Raw genomic sequence first — 22,098 nt, forward strand, 5'->3', positions numbered from 1 at the left:
TTTTTTCTTTTAGGTAGGAGATAGAGCAAGGAGAAAATCGTTCTGCTAGAAGAAATTATTTTTGCAAAGTCTTTGCACAAAATATACAGAGTATAAGCAGAGGCATTAAATGCTCAGTTATATGTAAGACTTCAGAGTTCTTTTACATTTGCAGTGTTTCAGTATTAATTCTAGTTTAGAATTGAATAGTTCAGAATCAAAACCATGATTATTATCTACCAGTCCTTGGGAATTTATTTCATAGGGGTTTTGTTTTTTCTTTCAGCCTCTGAATTCTAATTTATACATTAGTTTGTGCTTGTTGGAAAAGCACTTTATATGAATGTTTTTCTAATAGCATATAATATTGAATCAAAATTGTAGTAGGAAAGCTCACCACTGAACTGTGCAATCTGTGCCTGCCACAGATGTCAGGGTGTTTCAGCAGCACTAGGAAGATCTAAATGCTAATAACTGTTTTAACTCTAACATGTTCTTTTTGCTCAAGCTAAAGAAACAGATAAGAAGGGGTGTATTTAGTTGTCCACAAACAAGCATCGAGTGATGCCTGGGTCAGAGACATTTTCACGGAGGTACCAGGTGTGCACTGGCCTTGTGGAAGACCCAAGCCATGCTGGAGAGCAGATGAGTTAACTGGTGCATCTCAAAGAGGCCTAGGTGCCTTAGATGGGATAACTGAACCAATCTCTAAGTGTCAACCACAACCACAATCAAGCTTACAAGGTGTAAGTGCCCTGTAGCATACTGAGCAGCAGCAACTGTGTGTGAGCATACTCTTAAACTGTGGGAGACATGAGGCAGTGGAACTTAATGAAGAAATGAAGTGGAGCTCCCCATTTGATGCAAACTACATTGTATCACATTACCTCATGCTTGCCAGGGTTTTAAGCAATACATACAAACAAATGGTACGCTGACAGATATGCTTTGACTTGGTAAGTTGCAAAAACTTGCTTGTATGTTTTGGTTTCCACATTTTACTGGTGATCTTACAAGTTCTATTGATAGAGGGAATTTGTACTTTTTTCAACATCACTTTTTAGTATGAGTTTTAAATGCTTATATATTGCAAGTATTAATTTGGTGCACTGTACCCCCAAAATATATTATTGATTTAATCTTTCTTTTCATATTGCAGAGACAAAGTATTAGAATGGCATAAAATATGGCCCAGTTCTACTACAAAAGAAGTGTCAATGCTCCCTACAGAGATCGTATCCCTCTTCGTATTGTACGGGCAGAATCTGAACTGTCTCCTTCAGAGAAAGCCTATCTGAATGCCGTGGAGAAAGGAGATTATGCCAGTGTAAAGAAAGCTTTGGAGGAAGCAGAAATTTATTTCAAGATCAATATTAATTGCATTGATCCCCTGGGAAGAACTGCACTACTTATTGCAATTGAAAATGAGAACCTCGAGCTCATTGAGCTGCTCTTAAGTTTTAATGTATATGTGGGAGACGCTCTGTTGCATGCCATTCGAAAGGAGGTAGTTGGTGCTGTGGAGCTGCTGTTAAACCACAAGAAGCCCAGTGGGGAGAAACAGGTATGTGCAGGATTTTCTCTAGGTTTGTAGTCTGCTCTAATGAAAAGAGAAGAATTGTGCAAAGGGAGTAAGCAAAAAGAAAAACAAAACCAACCATCATCCTTGCACACAAGTATTTAAAATCAGAAAATTAATTGCTTTGATGCTGTATGCATTGTATTCATATGTGTTTAGACACCACAGAATCGTAGAATAGTTTGAGTCAGAAGGGACATTGAACGATCATCTGGTCCAATCTCCCTTCCATGAACAGGGACATCTTTCAATAGACCAGTTTGCTCCAGTTTAAAACAGTTGCCCCTTGTTTGGTCACTATAGCCCTCAGCTCCCTCTTTTTCATAAGTCCCCTATATATATAATGAGAGGCCACCATAAGCTCTCCCCAGAGCCTTGTCTTATTCAGGGTGAACAACCCCAAGTCTCTCAGTCTGTCCTCATAGGAGAGGTGTTCCAGGTGTTCTTCTGACCATTTTTGTGATGCTCCTCTGGACCTGCTTTAACAGCTCTTTCTTGTGCTAAGGACTCCAAAGCTGGACGCAGTACTCCAGGTGGGATCTCCCAAGAGCAGAGTAGTGGGGGAAAATCACCTCCCTTGAGCTGCTGGCCCTGCTTCTTGTTGTGCAGCCTAGGATATGGTTGGCTTTCTGGGCTGCAAATGCACATTGCCTGCTTATGTCCAATTTTTCATCCACCAGTATCCTCAAGTCCTTTTGCACTCAATCCCTTCATCCCCCAGCCTGTATTGATACCAGGGGTTGCCCCAACCCAAGTGCAGGATCTTGTGCTTGGTCGTGTTGAACTTCATGACATTCACATGGTGCCCACTTCTTGAGCAAGTTGGCAAGAGATGACTTCAAGGTCATCTCTGTCATTCAATCAAATCTGCACAGGCCCACAAGGCTTATCAGTTTGATGTAGTTTAAGTCACATGAGATCTACCTTCCAATAAGAAACGGTAAAAACTTCCTGCATCCTTCTTACTCCCAGCCTGAATAACAAGGTTTTCTGCTTACAGCTGAGTGAATTGTTAACTGCCTTCTATATAAAGCCAGAATTGGGGTCACGTTTAACTGATCATGCACAAAACCACCTTCTTGGAAAACCGTGCAGTAAGAAAAGTGAAACTTCCTCAAGTTAGAGATTTGCATCCATTTTAAACTCACTCAGGAAAATCTAGAAGTTGATAAAACAGTTAGGTTCTGCATGTGAGACCTCTGATATGGTAACATTATTCCTCCAGATATCAGTGGGAAATCCTTAATCGTTCAAAGATGCAAATCATTCCAAAGAGAATAGTAGTGGTAAGTTGTGGTCCATTTGAATTAATCACAAAACTCTCTTTAAAGTCAATGAAGGTTTCAAGCCCTCCATGTGGAGGTCACCATCTCCCAACTCAGCACTGGGAGACATGACCCAATTAATCAGAACTTCAGCCCTGTCTCCAGTAGTCATCCATCTTAGGAAGTGCAGCTAAAAAGGTACAAACTCCTCTCCCTTTCTCCCTGTCTCCTCTCAAAGGAAAAAATCATTACATACCGTATCGTTCATGAAGAATGGGTTACCTATTGTGCTTTCCCTTGCACTGCCTTGAGACATGCCCAGGGCAGTGGAGTTGGAGCTAGATGATCTTTGAGGACCCTTCCAACCCAAACCATAGACAGAGTCTATGATTCTGTCTCTAGGAGGTAGCTAGCCTCTTGCGTAGCCTTCTCAATTTAAGAAACTAGTGGAGACAGAATAACATAGCCCATAAATTCTGATATTCCCAGAACTTTTTCAGGAAGAAAAACCTTAAAAATAGTTACAATATTGTATTGTGTTTTCATCTATTTCAATTTCCATGTATTATAGGCACTGTATTAATGTGTTTCAATGAATAGTATGTTGAAATGATTACAGCCCTTTCCCAGATAATGCATACGATATACTTTAATTACAGTATAATGTACTTGCTATGGATAGAATTGCAGATAATAGGTAAAGAGTATAATTTCTGCTGATGAAATAACATGAATTCTATCCTTTTTTGTTATGGAAAGAAGAAATATAGTAGGTCTTTGTACAAATGTGCGTGTCTGCATTCTCTTCTAGAAAGTAAAAGCAGATCTTCTTTGTACTGACAACAGATTTATGTCAGCGAAAGGAAAGAAAACTAGATTCACTTTATGTTTGGCTTGTTTCATTATTTCTCAACTGATAGTGCAGATGAGAATACAATGTATAGAAATTTCTCAGTGCAATATAACAGGACCCAGAAGGTACAGTGCACGGCCCTGTGCCAAGCCAGTTAAACCACCTCTGTCTCCATTCTCCAGCCTCTATAGTGGAAGCTGCTGTTTGCAGAGTGGATTGTTGCCATCCAAAACTGTGTCTCATCTACGATCTGGATGCCTGGGCTCTCCTTACTAATGGAGAAAAATGGAGATCCCTGGAGTGCAAATCGTGACATCTTTCTGAGCTACTTAAGACAGCAAAAAACACTTTTTGGACTAGCTAGAGAGAGAGTCTACAAATTTACCTTACACTAGGGGCCTAAATTTCAGGCTGTTCTTTAGACTTTCAGGACTTCGTTTTGGTATGTGCCGCAGCTACTTGGTTTAGGCGAACTTCATGTTGTAGCAGACAAAAGATAGGCTTACTTTTTGGGTGCATACTACAGTGTTAAGTTAGCCACAGACTGCTTTGCTCCAGCCTAGAGGTTAGCTCTCTGGGCTGGAGCTTAAGCATGTTGTTTCAGTGCTAGACTCCGCTGCTGGCTGGTATGAGGAGTGCTGCTTCTCCTTCTCTTCCTTGGTTTCCCTGTTTGCACTTGCTGAGGGTCTTCCCATTACTGTAAAGCATGAAGAATAATCATGAGTCATTTGAACAAAGACATCTCCTTTTGTATCTGTACAAGGCTAGGCTTGCCCATTGCAAATGCAAATACTACTTACAAGCCAGTGCTTGCAAAATGGTCTTTAAACAAATAGATTATTTACGTACGCATGCCGTCGTTTGCACCAGGGACCCCAAGAACCATTAAGCTCCTGTGGGTGTCGTTTGTGTAGATAATCACATTGGTTCATTTTTAGGAATAGGTCATGCTGAAGAGAATGTAAATCTGGATTACATTTTTGCAGTAATGCTGCAATGAAGCAGATACAATTGTGTGAGTTTAATATAATCAAAAGTACCTGATGGCTGAAAAATCATTGCAATAGACTAAAGATATAAAATCTGGATGCTTAAAATTCTGTACTAAAATTAATATTTTCAGTGTTTAGACAGAAAGATACACTTTTTCCCTAGAGAATCAAGTTCCTTTAAAACTCTATTTCAAACAACAACTTGATTTTTTTGATTACTTTTATTTGTAAACATTCTCTGTATTATTTAGATGAAGATTCGTTTTCAGACTCAGTGCTTTTAATAACATGGTATCTTTGATGGTTTGGTTTTCCTTCTTTGTGTAAAGCTGGTCCTATGTGGTAAAATCCTGGCCCCTTGAAGCTACTGGGAGTTCAGCCATTAATTCAGTGAGATCAAGATTTCACCCTTTTGCTGTGGTTTTTTTTTTTCCCCGATGAAAAGTTATTTGCAGAGGAGACAGGTAATAAAGAATAACAGAAATGCATGTGCTAAATACTGCCAAGCTTAAGGAACAGTTTAGATTCCCAAATATTTCATCTCACTATTTTTTGAAATTAATGAGGTAATATACTGCCTATGATGTATAGCAAATTTCAGCTTTACCCTCATACAATAATGTAGTTGTATTTGTAAAATGAAAGAAATTTTTAAGCATAGAGTTTCCTACATAATTCAAGAGCTCATTGACAATTTCAGAAAGCAAGAAAAGAATGTCCTTTTGTATCAACATAAAGCTACAATTCTTCAGGACAGCTGAAATATATCTTTTGAAAGAACTGATTTTTCTCCAAAATTTAATTCTTTAAACATTTAAATTTAAAAAAAAAAGGAGAAAAATATAAAAATATGTTTTTCTTACCAAGAATCAATGCATTTAGTTAAAATAATATATTTTTTGCATTTTTGGAAAAGTTTTCCAACGAATATTTCATAATTAGGAGATGCCGCTGAATCTTACTCTTTAATACTTCCTCCTCAACAAAACAAAACCAAAAACCAACAGTGAGCTCTTGTTAAAGTTATATCTAGGCTCTCTAGTCAACTGGCCACTCAGCAATTGGGCTCTACCTAATATCCATACGTAATGTGCTTTGCATTTCCAAGACCATATGGGTTACAGTGGTTTTAAACTGATTACCAATATATGGATACATCTGGTGCCACCTGGTGACTACAGATGAGGCATGTATGTTTAACAGCTTTGAACTGTATTTGACTCCTGTTACTCAGTTTGTGAGTGAGGTTTTTGTGGCATACATTAATGCAACTCAGGAAAAGTTGCATTATGTTTTCTACACTACTTTAACTGTACCAGCTGCTGGAGCACATGTGAAAGAGGATAACACAAATTAAGGTGAATGATTTGAGGAAACTTGTCCTAGTACTTTTAAATTACCAGTTCTTCAGAGCCATATGTCCTGAATTATCTGCCAAGTCACTTGTTGCTTACCCTGATGGATAGTTGAGTGCCAAATTAAGAGGGAAAGAAAGCTGTCTTTAAAATCTAGTATCTGCAGAAAATGCTTCTATCTTTTAAATTGCATGCAGCATCCACAGATGGGATGGGGGTTAAGTAGCATAAAAAAATGAGTAGAATACCTTTATCTAAATCACAGCATGCTCTCCTGCTTGAGGACCCCAGGACCTAGAGCTTGAGGACTTCTAGCTGGGTGCTTGACCATCTTGATATGCATATATATTCAGGGAAGACTGAAGCAGAGTTGTAGCTGTCTTCTAAGGATGCTACAAAGCACATAAGTGAAGCTGAAGTCTCGGTTATTAAACTTGAATCTGTGCAGCATTGCATTAGCTGACAGTCTAGATTTAGGTCATGAGAACCTGACTGTAATGTTTAGAGGAATTGCCTAGCTAGCAAAAGCACATGGTAGGCTTTTATGCCTCCCTGTTCACTATCAGATGTCGATCTTGCGATACTGTGAGTATTTTTATAGGTTGACACCCTAAGGAAAGCTTTCTGCAGGTGTCTGAAAAAAATACCATGCTGATGTCAGGCTGGCATTTATAAACATAAGGGAATTGCTAGAGGAGGGACAGCTTTAGGACAGGGAGAAAAGTGATCACAGTGATATGTCCCTGGTTCATTTGTTCTGTGGTGTGGATGTCAATGAATGTGAAAACACTGCTGGGCACAGAGGGAGGGTCATGGTGGTAGGTGAAAGCTGGCAGACTCCAGCACCAACAGCTTTCCGTCAGTCAGTTTGGAACCAAAAAGTCAGTAGCCGTCAAGGCAGTTTGGAAGGTAAATCTCCTATATAGCAGATTACTCAGTCTGTGGATGAACAAATGTCACCCTTACACTGTCTTCCACAGAGATGCTGGTGTCCTCAGTGAGACTTCTATCCCTGTCTCCTGTCCACTGTCCAGACAAGTTTCTCTATTAACAGGAAACTCTTTCTGCCTGTAGTGCATCAGTTCCTTGTACATCACCTCTGCATTTCCAGGGTGTCCCAGCAGGGTACGTGATAGCTAAATTTTTCTCATCTCTTGTTTGGTCAAAATATAGCAGAAGAGTCAATGTGTAAGAGTCAGTACATACTTTCTGATGCCCCGGATTAGGAAACCTTTGTAAGAATTGTTTCAATTAACTCCACCTCTGCAAGAATGCTGTGAAATGTGCATTTCATTTCCTGAAGGGGAGCCAGAAGGTCTTTGGGATCATCTTAACTCCTCTCTGTTTTCATGTGCTGTGCTGTCACACCATGTGCAAAGAAAAGGAGAAATTGCTGGCACAGAGCTGGAATTAGGAAGCTGAAAAGAGACCAATACTCACCTCTGTACCTTTCATAACTTGTTTGCTCTCCTGGGACAACCAGTAAGGTCACATCATGAACTACTTTATGAAAAACCCCTGACTTCTACTTGTGGTGCTAAGAGATGTTATACATGTTGAATTTCACCATCTCATACTTGCAACCTCTGTTTCTGCTGCTTGCTCACCCCCACAGACTCAGTCATGGTCCCTGCCAGCCAAAGTCAAACTAGGAAGCCAGCCCTCAGCTTCTTCGACGTGGACTTCAGACATTGTTGGCCTCTAAAAATATAAGTCCATGGCATAGTTAGTTTTGTTTCATCAGTTTTCATGCATTTTCCTGGCAGTGTCTCAAAGGCCCAAGAAAGGGTAAGTTCAATGCATTGGCTAACTATTGGGGAAAAAAAAAGTATTTATTAGAACAGACAAAACCCAAATGTCCAAAACTTAAAAGGTACAGATAGACAATTCTGAAAGACTGAAAGAGATGCAGGATATTTCTTGGTGAAGAGCCTATTGCATATGGGTACCAAAGACAGGGTAAAAAGAGCATGTGATTAGAAAGTGGTAGAAGACACTGATACCTGAATTAACATCTCAGCACCTTTGTCAATTTTTACTGCCTTTTCAACCTAGAAGTTAGTTAAGATAGGATTGGACTAGAAGAGCTTTAACCCAAGCCCAAACCATTCTATGATGCTAAGATGGAGATGATCACAGCGGGGATTGCTAATGCCACCTGTTACAGTGGACCTAGAAATGTCCACTCACCCCAAAGTAAGATATATTCACTTTGCAGAATCCTCTTCCACCATTTCAATTCTTCCCATAATTCCTGTGCTTTTACAAACCTGATTAGGTACCATTTGGGTTGCACTCAGAGCTATGGATTCAAATTTATGATTTCACTACCAGGTTCTGAGACTCCCTCAGGAAGAGCATAAGGATAATTACCATTTGCTTTGCAGACAGTGAACAATGCTTCTTTGTCAATATTTAAGGGCCTTTTTAGTAGCCTGTCTGGTCACAGTAGGCTTTACAGCTGGGATATTCCTGAGCAGCTGGGTAAAAAGGATAGAATGGCATGGTTTAGCCTTTATTTCTGAGGAAAAGGACCAAAATGAAAGAGATGAAAAGTTTGGTGTAGGGAGTAAGGAGAGCAAGCTGTAATTATATGCTTTTATGTTATAAGGAAAATGGCATCTGGAAGAGATGGGTGAGGTGAGAAATGGTATGTGAGGAGCGAACAGCTCTGATACTTTACACACCAGATGTGAACCCAGGAATCTAACCCAGCCAAACAGATCCTACTGCTACCATATGCCACATGCACAATGCTTGCCATGGACATTTTAGCCATGTGTGAACAAGAGGATCCGGGACATTTTGGAGTTTCTGGGTCCCAGGTCGTGTGGTGGCAGCATCTTCTCCCAGGTACACATCATTCCATCATGCCACATCTCTGTGTTGAAAGAACTAGCAGAAAGCTACAGGGAGGTCTGACCAGCCTCCTTATCTGCATGACAGGCAGACCATCACCTCAGAGCTTGTTCTGGCATTTATGTGCTTCTCAGTGTGTTAGCAGCCACTGTGAACCCTTGGACAGGAAGAGTTATTCAGGTGGATCAGTAGGAAAGCTTGCTATCTTGGGACTTTTTGGGACGTGGGGAGAAAATTATTTTGCTGCAACAAGCGAAAATTATATTTTATAAATCTTCATGCATTTAGCGGATTGATAATTATTTTGGAGTGGGGAAAGTCAGAAGAGGAGGTGTTGACAATATAAGTTGTCTTTCACTTGAATCTCCTGCATGCAGTCCTGATCAGAATAAACAGTGATTGGTCTTATGCTGAAATGTGTCTCAACATCTGATTTTTTTAGCAGTGTTGCCATGTAGTTTTGGAGAGAATGAAAGGATGTTGGAGAACAGCCGGGAGGAGAGAATGCTCCTGTGTGAGGATGTGTGAAGGATGTTGTACAGTATAGTTTCTAGGCCACTGGGGCAGGCTACTACGTGGATGTTCAGGCAGTCACCTTAACTATCTGGGAAGGGACACAGACAGCAAGACTAGACAGCTCTGTAGGCAAAGTGCCTTCAGTCTGGCAGCATTCGCAGAAACCGATAAAAAGTCTAAAGGTGAAAAGTCAGGAAACAGCATGAAAGCAGCCCAGAGCCTTAAGAGTTATTTTCCATTCCTGAGGTGCTGGCAGGCTAGATTCTGCACTTCTGATAGAGCTCCTGTCAGGTCTGACAGAGCTCCTGTCCCCTAGGAAATTCCTCACGTATGGTTTCGTCACCCTTTAATGTCTCCTAGTATCTTTGTACTTCTTGAAATTGCCCTTTGAGGAATCCCAGGGCCCTGAGACGAAGCCAGTGCTCTTCTCTGGAGCTGCACTTATAGCCCAATTTCAGTTTCAGTCAGGCTCCTCTTAGGATGTGCAGAACATTCAGTCAGCATTACTTCCAAGCCTTGTGGGATGATACCATCTTCCCAGCCCTGTGTTGTCCCACAGTCCAACAGTGTTCAGGGGGAAGTTGCTATGTTGGGGTTGTACCTCCTCCTGGTAACAATGTGGGTCATCATGGAGAAGACCAGGGAATATATACAGGTTTTGGGCCCAGTACACCTGCATGTTTGACCTGTTGTTTTAAGATGTTATTTAGAATTTTTGCCTAGTGACTGAACTAGAACTTATACTGGTGAAGCAGGGGGAGAAAGAAAAAAAATAATATGAGCACTGCATGATGCCTTGTAGGTTTTTGTATCTAAAAATCTTTTGTATCTAAAACTCATGCTTCAGTAACTTTGGAAAGTATCAGTCACAATCATTTATGTAATGCTCCTCATCTGTTGAGATTAAAGCATCATTTTTGTTTTGAAAATGTCTCCCACAGAAGTTCATGAACTAAATGCCTTTTCTGAATGTTCTGATTAATGACAGTCTAGCTAGTAATGAGTATGGAGGAGGCAATGCAAAGCTATTTTGTCAGGCTTGAAGTATACAGCCTTGAAGTGCAATGTGAGGTCATGAAGTTGGTTCATCCCACTCCTAGCTACCTGAGTGGGCAGCTGAGTATTTTTTTTCCCAGTGGCATCTGATTAATTAGAATTTTCTGTCAGGTTCTAGAATACTGATAGACAGAGATGAATGGAAGAGGCTGTGTAGGGGGTATTTCAGTTTATTGATGAAATAGATGTAATAGCCTATCCATGTTCAGTTTTTCATATAATCATTTGGGTACATGAAAACAACAGGTAGGGGTGTACCATAAAGGTGAAGATGACTAATTGCATATGAGATGGAGATACAGATTTACAAAAGTATTATTCTTTGGTGTTTTAAAGGGATGCTGGCTGTTTTCAAGTTCAAAAAAAAAGCTGCACATAAGGGTCATTACATCTTGGCAATAAACCCGTTGTCTGTGTTTATATGCATCAGAGGTGGGGTGGGTGGCTGTGTAGAAAAACCTGTGACAAATACTAAAGAAAGACTCCAGAAGCTGGTATTCTGGTGCCATCAAATAGAGCTGCTAGCAATTTCAATATTGAGGTAGGCAATGTGTTCAGTATGCGCCCATCACCTTGTAACAAATGCTAAATCATAATATTCCAAAGTTGAAGCAGTGGCAAAAGAAGCATGCCAAAATATGGAGAAACGTGATAGTTTCTTGACCTGTACAAAATGATGAGCCATTTTTTATTGGCAACATAAAAAAAGTCTGACTAGCAGAACCCTTACAGAAAGATTCCTGGTAGGTAGTGTTATTGATGATGACTTAAACCAGCTGTGAATCTATTCCTATGTTTTAGCAGTCTGCAGAAGTTCAGAAAATATTGATGATGACAAATGCAGGTTTAGTTCAAAGACAATTGGTGAACCAAACTTCTACCTAAACTTCAAGTGTGATAGAGTCAGAAAGCTTAAGTGTTTTTCTGTCATTATTTGCTGCCTTTTTCACACTTCTTGTTCTCAGCTCGTGCGGGAAATGAAAGCACTTTTCTACCATGAGGAGATTTGCAATAAACATTTGAAAACCTAAAATAAATAGAAATCTTTAGAGATATCTAAAATAATTCAAAATCTTTAGAAGGCTAATACGAAAATGAGGTCTGTGGAAAAGTCAGTTTTCTCCTCAGGAAGCCACATTTTCAGTGCTGCTTTGTTTTCCCTTTTTATATTTGTTGAGCCCTACTTTACAGCCCTAACCCAAGTTTACAATCAGAATAGGGACTACGTACAAATGAAAAAGGAAATGTCCAAAATCTCCACCTCCTACAATTAGTGGTCCTGTACTGCCATCTTCATAAAACTCCATGCCTGGAATCCTTTTTGCCAAACCTACCTGCTTTCATTTCCTGATAACTCAACAACTGCAAAGATAGTTTCAACTAAAGATTTTAATAGCCTTCCAGTGCTTGAAAACAAGTTAAGAATTAGCTCTGATGCCAGTAATATAAATCTATTAAGAAGACTGAGAAGTTCAGCAAATAGAACATTTTAATTGAGGTAGTCTTGTCTAGAAAATCTAGACAAGGTCTAGAAATCCCCATAGCCAATTATCGTTACATTTGGCTCTGCAATTTAATTTATGAAGTTAGCAAATACATAAACATTAAAGGAGCAATATAAACAAGCCAGTATCTTCTCTGCCTAGTACAGCCTCTCAGGAGACAATTAACAGTTTTGCCCTTGATAAAACAGATTGAGAAGATCTGTGCTATATATAAATATATGGGTATATATATGTATGAGGGGGTGGGAGTCAGCTCCCAATTCAGATGCCTGAAGCTGAATACAATATAACAGTAGAGACAGGAGTTTATGCAGAGATGTCTCCTGCATCATGGAAGCCTACCTGTCCTCCACCTGCGCTGTGGAGGGATGAGTCCCTCCAGCAGGTCTTGTGTCCTAGCTGTCATATCAGATCTCTCTGGTTTTCTAGATACCTATGTCTAGGTACCTGGATCACTTCTTTGGTGCTCACGTATAAACCAGATATCTGAGCTCCCAGTAAAGTCAGTGAAAAGTTAGATGATCTGCTGACCAAATGCAAGTGTCTACCGTAAGCTGAGAAAAATAGTTCTCTGGGCTCTACTGACTATATCCACCAGGGGCCCAGCTCAGAGGCTCAGGTGTATTGGCTAAGTGAAATGTAAGGCATCCTAGTATATCTATGAGACATGTATGGGCCTGGCAGTTATGACACAGGACGTGAGCGAGACCTGTGCCTGTGTGGAGTGGTGACTGGAGGTCACACAGGACACCTGGAGATATCTGAAATAGAACTAGACATCTACATGGGGGCAATTGAGATGAGCCCTAGATTTCAACTAGGTATAACGGGAGCTTAGAAACCTAATTCACATATAGACCCTGTAATTAGGTGTTTAAATCTGGAGATAAATCCTGCCCTGTAGGTTCACCTACAACATATCCTCTCTCTGACAGTGTCCAATGCAGAAACCCAGGAAAGATTTTAGGAACAGGACCACCAGAGCCCTATTGTTGAAACAAATTCTTTCAAAGGCACAGCAGTTCCTGACGGACATGGTCTTCCAGGCAATCCAATGCTGCAAAATGGTTCACTGAAAAATACTTTCAAAGAGTCATTCTAGAGTTCTTCCTTGTCTATGAGCCACTGTGCTGAAATGCATTTACCTGGAACTTCCCTGTGGAGATACCTTTTGAATAAGTTGTATGTAAGGAAGAGTAGAATTCAAAAGACTTTCTCAAAGTGAACATTAGTCTTGGAGAGTCAAACATGCAGTCATACCTAATAATCTTTAAAATGAAAGGCTTTCCAAACCTTCAGCCATGGGAAAGCCCTATGAAGATTGAAACAACAGAAACATGGCACTGTCAAGAAGCTTGTTCATGTATGGTCCTCAACACCCCACCATCAACTTTGCTATTGTCATAGAGCATCCCTTTTCAAATTGTTCTGTGAGCAGTGAAATTTATGAAATCTGATTTCTACACAGCTATGAGCATCATGATTTAATTTCCTCTGGTTTTAATGTTAGGAGTGTTCATCAAAGTTTTTTAAGAAGCTCATGCACTCATAATATCCTCTTTTTGTATAAGTTCTCTGGTATCTAGTAATACTGTTGAGCTCACACTCCAAAATTTTCTTCAGATCTCAATCATGCATCTCCTTTAGGAAACTTGCAGGAATTCAGTATCTCTACTATTCCTTCCTGTTAACATCCAACTGGAACAGCTCAACAAATTCAAAAGTCACAATGGGGTGACTGACAGAGTCCATTAACATGATTACAGAGGCTTACACTTCTTAGAAGACTACCAATTTAGCCTGTCAGTTTACCAACTGTTTTCAGGATGGAGGATACATGTCACATATTGTACTGACAGAAGTGCTTTAATTGTCCTTTATGCCAGTGCCAGGATCCGTATCTTCCACATCTTCACCCCAGGCTGGCAGGAGGCAAAATCATTTCTCTTTTCAATTCAGCTACTAAACATTACTGAGGGTTGGTAATAAAATATTATCTAATTTTACAGGCTTGTCACAATGTGTGAGGCCTTCTGGCAAAAAAAAAAAAAAAAAAAGGAAATCTGAAATATCCACCCTCAAAGCCTTACATTTCCTATTGTGTACTGCCCAGATGCAGCTAGGTATTTGCAGAGAATGCAAAAAAGTATGCCACCATTTTATTTGCTACCAACTAGCTCTGTGACATCAACTCTAAGTACAAACAAGCTGGCTAACAAGATGAAATTTCTCTTCCCTGCTCATATAAACCTCTGCTTGTTAAGCCTCTGTTATTACTGTGCACTAAATTAAGTGAAAATGTACTTACATAAGCTCAGAGGAAAAACTTTCCATATCCTAAAACACATTAGGAATACCTCTCACCCATTCATTACTGGGATACCCAGTGTGCATAAGATGTGTACAGGTCAAGATCTGTAATCAATCAGTAAGCTCAAGAGGAATACAAGGCTAAGATCAGACTGACCTGAAACAAGAACAACTCACTGTATTAAAGGATTTGAACCAATCTGTGCTCCTTGGCATCAGTTTCAAAGGCTTCTTTCTAGCAATCTGCCCTAAACTACCTCTAACTAACTATTCTGCTCCTGCTGGTCTTTCCCTGCATAGGACAGATTATAATAATGCACGCCTCTCCCATTTCTCCATTGTTCTCTTTGCAATGGAAATTCAAAAGGAAATTTTTGATTTCTAGCAATCTTCTATTCTTCACCACCACATCTTCCCCAAACCTCATAAGCAGTAGGATTCTTCTATTGATTCTTACATGCAGGGAAGATCTTAAAGCGTCTATTGTTAAGGGATTGAATGTAGCTGAGAATATCATTAAGCTTTAATAATATTCAGTTGTCAATCCTTTGCCTCTCAAAGGAAGTTCCATTTTTCACTGCTAGAGTTGCATGAGTCCTGGTCTCCTCTGCCTACTTCAGAAATGAGTCCCTTTTTCCACCTGTGCAAGTTGGAAAACTTATAGCATGGTTCAAAAACTAGAGCTGTTGCTAAATAACAAAACACTGAATAACATACTTACGAGACAGCTTACTATGGCATTTCTCTGCATCCTTTGCAGATTTAAGGGGTTTCTATGTCCCTGCCGTACTCCCTTGTATTCCTTTCTCATAATATTTTGAGAATATATAAAGCATTTTTCTTTAAGTGTTTTGCAAATTTTCCGGATTCCCACTTTGTTCTTTGAGAGTATAACCCTTCTAATTTTCTCAGAAACGAAATTTACTTCTCAGAGGTGAAGATATTTCAAACTACTTTGCAATGCTAAATATCTGCAATCAGCTGTAAAGAAGTTTAGCTAATTACCACCCCTCCCTCTGAGGCACTTGTATCTCCTAAGCAGTTTGATGATACCTAGAGAGGCCACCAGTCCATTATTTTTCTTTCCGCAACAGCTCCTTTTCACAAACCATCTTTCTCATTCCTTAGCCAGTGGGATGCCTTTTCTTGTTTCTAGATCCGTGAAGCTTAGGGAAAAACAAAGGATCCAGCTCAGATTCTAAGTACTCTTTTTTCTAACGTTTCTCTCAAGACCTCACTGGAGAAGCAAGCCAATTTCCTCCTGCCTCCCCAGCTAACTATTGAAGCCATTTTTGAAGAAGACAAAAAAAAAACAAGGAAAAGCAAGAGCTTTTCCACATTTTTCAAATCAGACCAGTGAAACAGGTTCTCAGGACATGGAATGTAAGATATAAACTTCACTATAATGATTTTGCCTTCATGAACCATTCTTTGTTTGAGAAAAGACTCTCTGCATCCATTTAAAACATACTATTGGGAAGGACCCCACTAGGTCTACTTTGAACATTCAGGAAGTTTCAATATTGGCTTTGCTCCTCATGCAAACTTTGAGAGAGGCATATATGAGCTTTATTATGATGTGAGTGAAATAATTTGAGTTATTCTTCAATCATTTCCATAATAAGATATTTTTTCTTTCTTAGCTCTCATATTTTTCCAAACCATTTTTATTTTCTTCTTTCACTGTCTCTGAGTGAAAGCAACACTGTTTACTTGTCATTTTTCATTATGAGCACTCAAGCAGTGCTTAGAATTCTTACTTTTAAAACTCTTCTCTACCTAGTTTCAAAAAGATACGTGGTGAGAGAGGAGGTATGAGTTTCGGAGCTGGAAACAAATTCAAAATATCCTGATAGTCTTTTATTGAGTGTCTGCTTTTAAGTAATTTCCCACCATTCCTCAAGCTATTGACATGACTGAAGGAAGGGCTTATCCATTGACTAATAACGCTCACAGGAAAACATTAATCAAAATTGACCACTTTTGTCTACAGGCTGTATTTTGGATCAGCTCCCAGAGATACAGGGAGGAGAGAAAAAAAAAAAAGGAGGAATAAAGTGCTGAAGTCTTTTGTCATCAGTCACACCCAAAAAATGCATGTCCCAGATCTATCAAATCAACTATCTTTTCCTCTGATTCTATCTGGAAACTGTCATCAATTCATTTTACAGCATTTCCTTTCCATTCTCTATTCTTCTTTTTCGAATAGAAGAACTCTATACTTTTTCACACCAGATAGGATCCTGAAGAAAATAATCAAACAGTCTGCTCGCAAGCACCTAGAAGAAAACATAGATGTGCATAGCAGCCTACCAGGATTTGTCAAGAACAAATCTTGTCATAACAATATAATTTTCATTCATCACCAGATAGCAAGCTCTGTGTGTTGGGGAAAAGCAGTATATATCATATAGCTTGAGTTTGGTAAGATTTCATAAACTGTCACTCAAAATACAGTCTAAGGAAACCACACTCAGAGTAGTTGCCAACAGTACTTGATGAAAGAGGACGGATGAATCAAACAGAGGGGTGAGATGAGCAATTCTGCAGGGGTCTATCCCAGTCAGTATTTTCATTCATGACATTTAAGATGAAATAGAGGGCATGTTAAATCTGTAGACAGCACAAAGCTGGAGGGATCACAAGGCTGTTGCAGGACACAATTAAAATTCAGGATTGTTTGGGCAAATAAGAGAAATTATTTCTGTAAAAAATAAATCAGTTCAGTAAGAAAAAGTATAAGGTTCTAAGTAGAGCAGAAATAATCAACCAAGTATATATAGGAATTGAAAATTATTGAGATAACAGTTCTGCAGGGGACATTAAAACAACACTAACAGAAAAAGACTGGACAATATCATATTAGTGTCAATATCATATTTGGTCACATCAGAATGAGCACAGATGATAAGATATACATGACTGTCTTCTGTTATACTCAGAAGTGGTAAGGAATATGCAGAAAGAAATAAGAAGGTTCAGAAAATTAGAAAATATTTCCTAAGGAAAGTCTGAAGGAATGAGTGTTTAAAAGATAAAATTGAAATGATAGTAAAAAAATAACGTATTCTTTGCATCCACATTTTATAGAACTAGACCTCATAGGCTTAAACTGCAGAAAGGTAAAACAAATTATCAGAAACACTACCTGGAAATGGTACAATGTATCTACCCACAACTGCAGGGCTTTAAGCACAGATTGGTTAAGTATCTGTGGGGATTTATCTAGGTGTAGTTACCATACTTTGGGTTCAAGTGGGCAAAGAAAACGTTCTGACAAGTTCCTTCCCACTGTCTGGTGCTTCTATTGCTGAATACTTTTAGACTGTTTGGCTCAAATGTTCTGCAGATGTGTTAAGTATATACTGTTATTTGTATCATGGGGTTATGCAAGTCATCCTCATTGTTTAGAACAGTGATGTTGGTTTCAGTGAATTACTAAATGCTATTGTAATTCTTTTCCTTAATATGTGACATTAATGCCTTTTGTGCAATGTGGCTGGCACAGAGACTGGAAGTCATCAGTCCATGCTGTGACTATTGTGACACACAAATTGATTCAGCTGTAACAGGATGAGCATGAAAAAGCATTAGAAAACCATCAGTGCACATCTTAGGGTAGCTTAAGTGTAACTGATTTAAAAAAAAAAAAAAGATAAAAACACTGAGATTTTGAAAACTTGTACTTGGCAAAAGTAGAATGAAAATAACTCAAACTTGTAAATTTAACTTTGCAAAATTCCCATATACACAGAAAGGCAAGCACTGAAGCCTCCTTCAAAGTTTATATTAGCTATGGCAACATCCCTGTTCCTAGTCATGTCCCAGCAGAGCTGAAAGAAAATTTTCAGCAAAATAGAGTAATGATATTACCTAAATCACTATTCTAATTGGATGGAAGTTATCCTTTGCTAACAATAACGCATATTAGCAGCAAGTGAGAACATTTAGGCCCAGTCCTTGGAAATATTTATGACATGTAGTATACACTGAGAAGGGCTTGCAAGGAAGCAAAAATGACAGCTTCCTGTCCTGACACTAAGAGATGGACAAAAAGCAAACTCCTAAGGGTAACAAGTTCAGCGTTAACTGTTCATACCTTCTTCTCACAAACCCTGGAAAATTGGTCAGAATGACAAATCCAGTACTTTTGAAAAACAGCCATCTTATATCCCAGCAGGGCAGGTTAGGAGGGTGTTAGTGTTAGCATGAGGTAGTGCAGCCATCAAGTTCTGAGCTGGTTCAGCACATGGCTTGTGTCTGTTGAATAAGTTTTGTTGGGCTGTATGCTAAGGGCAGTGTTCATGTTACCCAACTTTAGTGATCTAAAATTAGATCTCTGTTTTGGGTTGCTTATCAATACTTCTCTCTGTTATATACCTTTCTTGGCTGACTTGAAGTACAATACTTTTATAAGAAAATATTAGGGACATTTTCTAAAATTAATAGTTAGAATTGTCATAATAAAGGAGTATAATCACAATAATTTAATCTGAAAAAAAAATGCTGGGGGATTAGTCCTTCTTATTGTTAAATTATAGGCAAATTTTAGAATAAAGTAAGGGTTCAAGACAAACAAAAAATAATCCAGTATATTTTGTTAAAAAATGTGCACACAAAAATTTCTGATTATTTAATTATTATTTTTTGCTGTATCTTCCTGGCATTAATTCATAACTGGAATTACATCCTGGGTTGATAAAACATTTGCTCAAAAAAGTGTACCCAACTGGGAAAAGAAGCAGAAAGAGTTTGTCTTCCTAGGCAGCCTAGAGTTACTGGCAGAACTATTAACAAAACTCACGTCTTGAGGTCCAGTTGTCCAGCTGTTATTTCCTAAAGTCAGATTTATGTGTTTTCTTCCCCGCAAGGAATCCTGCACTTTTTCCATTCATGACATAATTTGGAATCTGATAAAAGATGCTTCCATCTCAAAGCTGCAGCCCAAGGAAACATTCCCACCACAAAGTCTCAACGTGTGGTTAGGATTTCATTTTGGCTAATCAGTCCTTTCATTTTGCTGTGAACCACATCCTATAATTTAGCACAAGAGGGAAGTTTTATGGCCTTATGTGTCTGGCAATTAGAATTTTAATTGAAGATATTAATATATTTTATATCAGAATCAGAATCAGAATCAGAATCGTAGTGGTTGGAAGGGACCTCAGAGATCATCGAGTCCAACCAACAGTAAAAAAAAAAAAAAAAAACAAAAACAAAAAAAAAACCAAAACACCACAAACAAAACCACCACCCACCACCTGAACACACAACAACAACAACCAAACCAAAAACCATCACCCACCCACACAGCACCCCACCACAAACCAGTAATCTTGGACACTAGAGCATGCCCTGAAGAACCATGTCTACACGTTTCTTAAATACCTCCAGGGATGGTGACTCCACCACCTCCCTGGGCAGCCCATTCCAATGCCTGATAACCCTTTCAGTAAAGAAATGTTTCCTAATATCCAACCTGAACTTCCCCTGGCGCAACTTGAAGCCATTACCCCTTGTCCTATCATCTGTGACTTGGGAGAAGAGACCGACCCCCGTCTCTCTACAGCCTCCTTTCAGGTACTTGTACAGAAAACAATATTTTATTTTTTTTAAGCACACTTCATTTAAGAGTGAATATTTTATTTACAACCCAAAAAGATAAGCATCACTTAACCTCGAATATGTACTGCTCCATTTTTATCATCTCTGTTGCTTGTGGTTAGACTCCAGAGAAAAGAAATCTTGAAGATAAGCATTAAACACCTTGAGAGCATTTAAGCTGAACTGTGGGTGTGAAAATCTTAAAGGACACAATTTGTAGTGAAATCTTATCTGCTGGACTCAGGCAGCATTTCAGATATTTACTTAGTATGTAAAGTGTGCATTCTTAAGAAGTTACAGTATCTCTAAAAAAATTTCACATTTGTACATTTACATTTAGTCCTCAGACTGTTGTCAGTTAACTTATAGTGCCCTATTAGAGAGAGTGTGAGGTTTTGCGGACATACCTGTTTCCTACAAAAAGAATAGACATGGGGGCAGAATATTATAAAAGGAATGAAAATACTTCAGTAGCATATTTAGAGTTTGGTATTTACCTTTAGGAAATGTAGTGAGTCCAAGAACAATAAACAAGTTGAACCCTTTCCAGGGAGGCCGGGAAGCTGTGTGTGGAAAGTAGAAAATGACAATATATGAGATTGGTGTTGTACGGTTGGTATCACACACACTGCTCTGAAATGGTGCTGTCCCTGTGATCACCTTAGCAACTTCCATCCACTTGCCTGCCTTATGTGCTCGATGGCCAAGCATCATGCCAGCTGTGCAACACACAGTGAGCACCCTGGGATGGAGAAAAGGACTTTTGGCTGAATCTGGGGCCACCATTGCAGGCCTGCAATTTGTTCAGTCTTGTGAGGATAGTTTCAGCGTGGCTTTTGGGATGGACTGTGTACAGACCCCTTCAGTGGTGTGACAACTGAATTCAAGCTGTCTGGAAGTTATATCTTCAAGTTATTCAAATTGTCTGGTAGTTTATCGGTGACAGTGCATGTGAAAGGAATTGGGGTAGGAGAATTTTTTTAATCTTTCCTGGTGGAACAACTTCCATCATGATTATCAGGATGTATTTCAGCTGATACAATACTATGAAACCAAGAAGAGAATAACTCAACAAACCAGAATGTAAATCAGGAAACTGTATCTGCATAGCGATAACGTGTATGCTGTGGGCTGTACTGAAACGTAGAGTTCAGCATTTTCAAGGTGTTTGGCTGGTGATAGCTATAGAGCAATAGTGCTGAAGCAACTGATGAGCTTGATGACACACCTTTATAGCATTGATTTCCTTATATAATGTGGCACTGCATGAGATAAAGTATGTATTAATCTTGTTATCTGTCATACATCCTTTTTTTCTTTGCTTTAAGTTTTTCCTCTGGTCATGCTCTCATGATTGACATGACTCAGAAATTTATTCTCCTAACTACTTGCAGCTATTGCAAGACTTGCTCTCCTTTACAAGCAAAAGGCAAAGTAGTTATAAATAAATAAGCAAAGACAAGAACCAGGCAAGCTATACATTTGCCCAAGGAAATAGATTGCTTTACCTAGATTCTGAGCTCTTGTACTTAAAAAGCAGGTAAATGGGCACGGCAGTTTCCAGTCTCTCTGTTAAGATATTGCAGTAATGAGAGCCTTTATGAGAAATCTAGATAGAGAAATGGGATCAACTGCCTTTTCCATTCCTCCTTTTCCAAACTGCCTGTTATTTTTTTTCTATTTCCTGGATATCTTAGAGATCATCAGCAATCGGTCTCTCTACTTTGATGTCATAGGAACAGAAAATGTCTCAGACCTAACTGGCATTAATTTAGCCTAGATTTCTTTTTCTGTCATAGACAAGGGGCTTCTCTTCACACAGACCATACAGGGAACTTAAACACATATTGAAGAGGGCTGTTCCACTTGGTATCTAAAAAGGTTGTTAGATATCTAAGTCAGACTGACTCATCCCGACTTACAGTAAGTGCAGGGAAAAGGAATGCAACAAAAAATCTCATGTCCTTGAGCACTGAAGTGTGCAGACTTTGAGCTGTGTTTTCTTTTCTATTTTGTTTTCTTTTTGTCTACTCATCCTCATGCGGATATGTGCACAAGTATACACAATCACCAAACTGCCTTGCTCAGCTCTATAAATTTTGGAGGAATTATTTTACTGAGAGAGTGGTCAGGCACTGGAACAGCCTGCCCAGGGAGGTGGTGGAGTCGCCATCCCTGGAGGTATTTAAGGACTGTGTAGACATGGCACTTCAGGGCATGCTCTA

At 39.1% G+C, this 22,098-nt stretch overlaps 1 protein-coding gene across 1 annotated transcript in view; it reads left to right on the top strand.

The window, feature by feature from the left end:
- Positions 1–1,165: 1,165 nt before the first annotated feature.
- Positions 1,166–22,098, top strand: part of TRPC4 (transient receptor potential cation channel subfamily C member 4) — a 106,863-nt gene continuing 85,930 nt past the window's right edge. Inside the window, exon 1 of the mRNA XM_074159997.1 lies at positions 1,166–1,543. Coding sequence (XP_074016098.1) covers positions 1,166–1,543 — 378 coding nt within the window. The remainder of the gene's footprint in view (positions 1,544–22,098) is intronic.

This window comes from Numenius arquata, chromosome 1, assembly GCF_964106895.1.
Source record: "Numenius arquata chromosome 1, bNumArq3.hap1.1, whole genome shotgun sequence".
NCBI classification, from domain to species: domain Eukaryota; kingdom Metazoa; phylum Chordata; class Aves; order Charadriiformes; family Scolopacidae; genus Numenius; species Numenius arquata.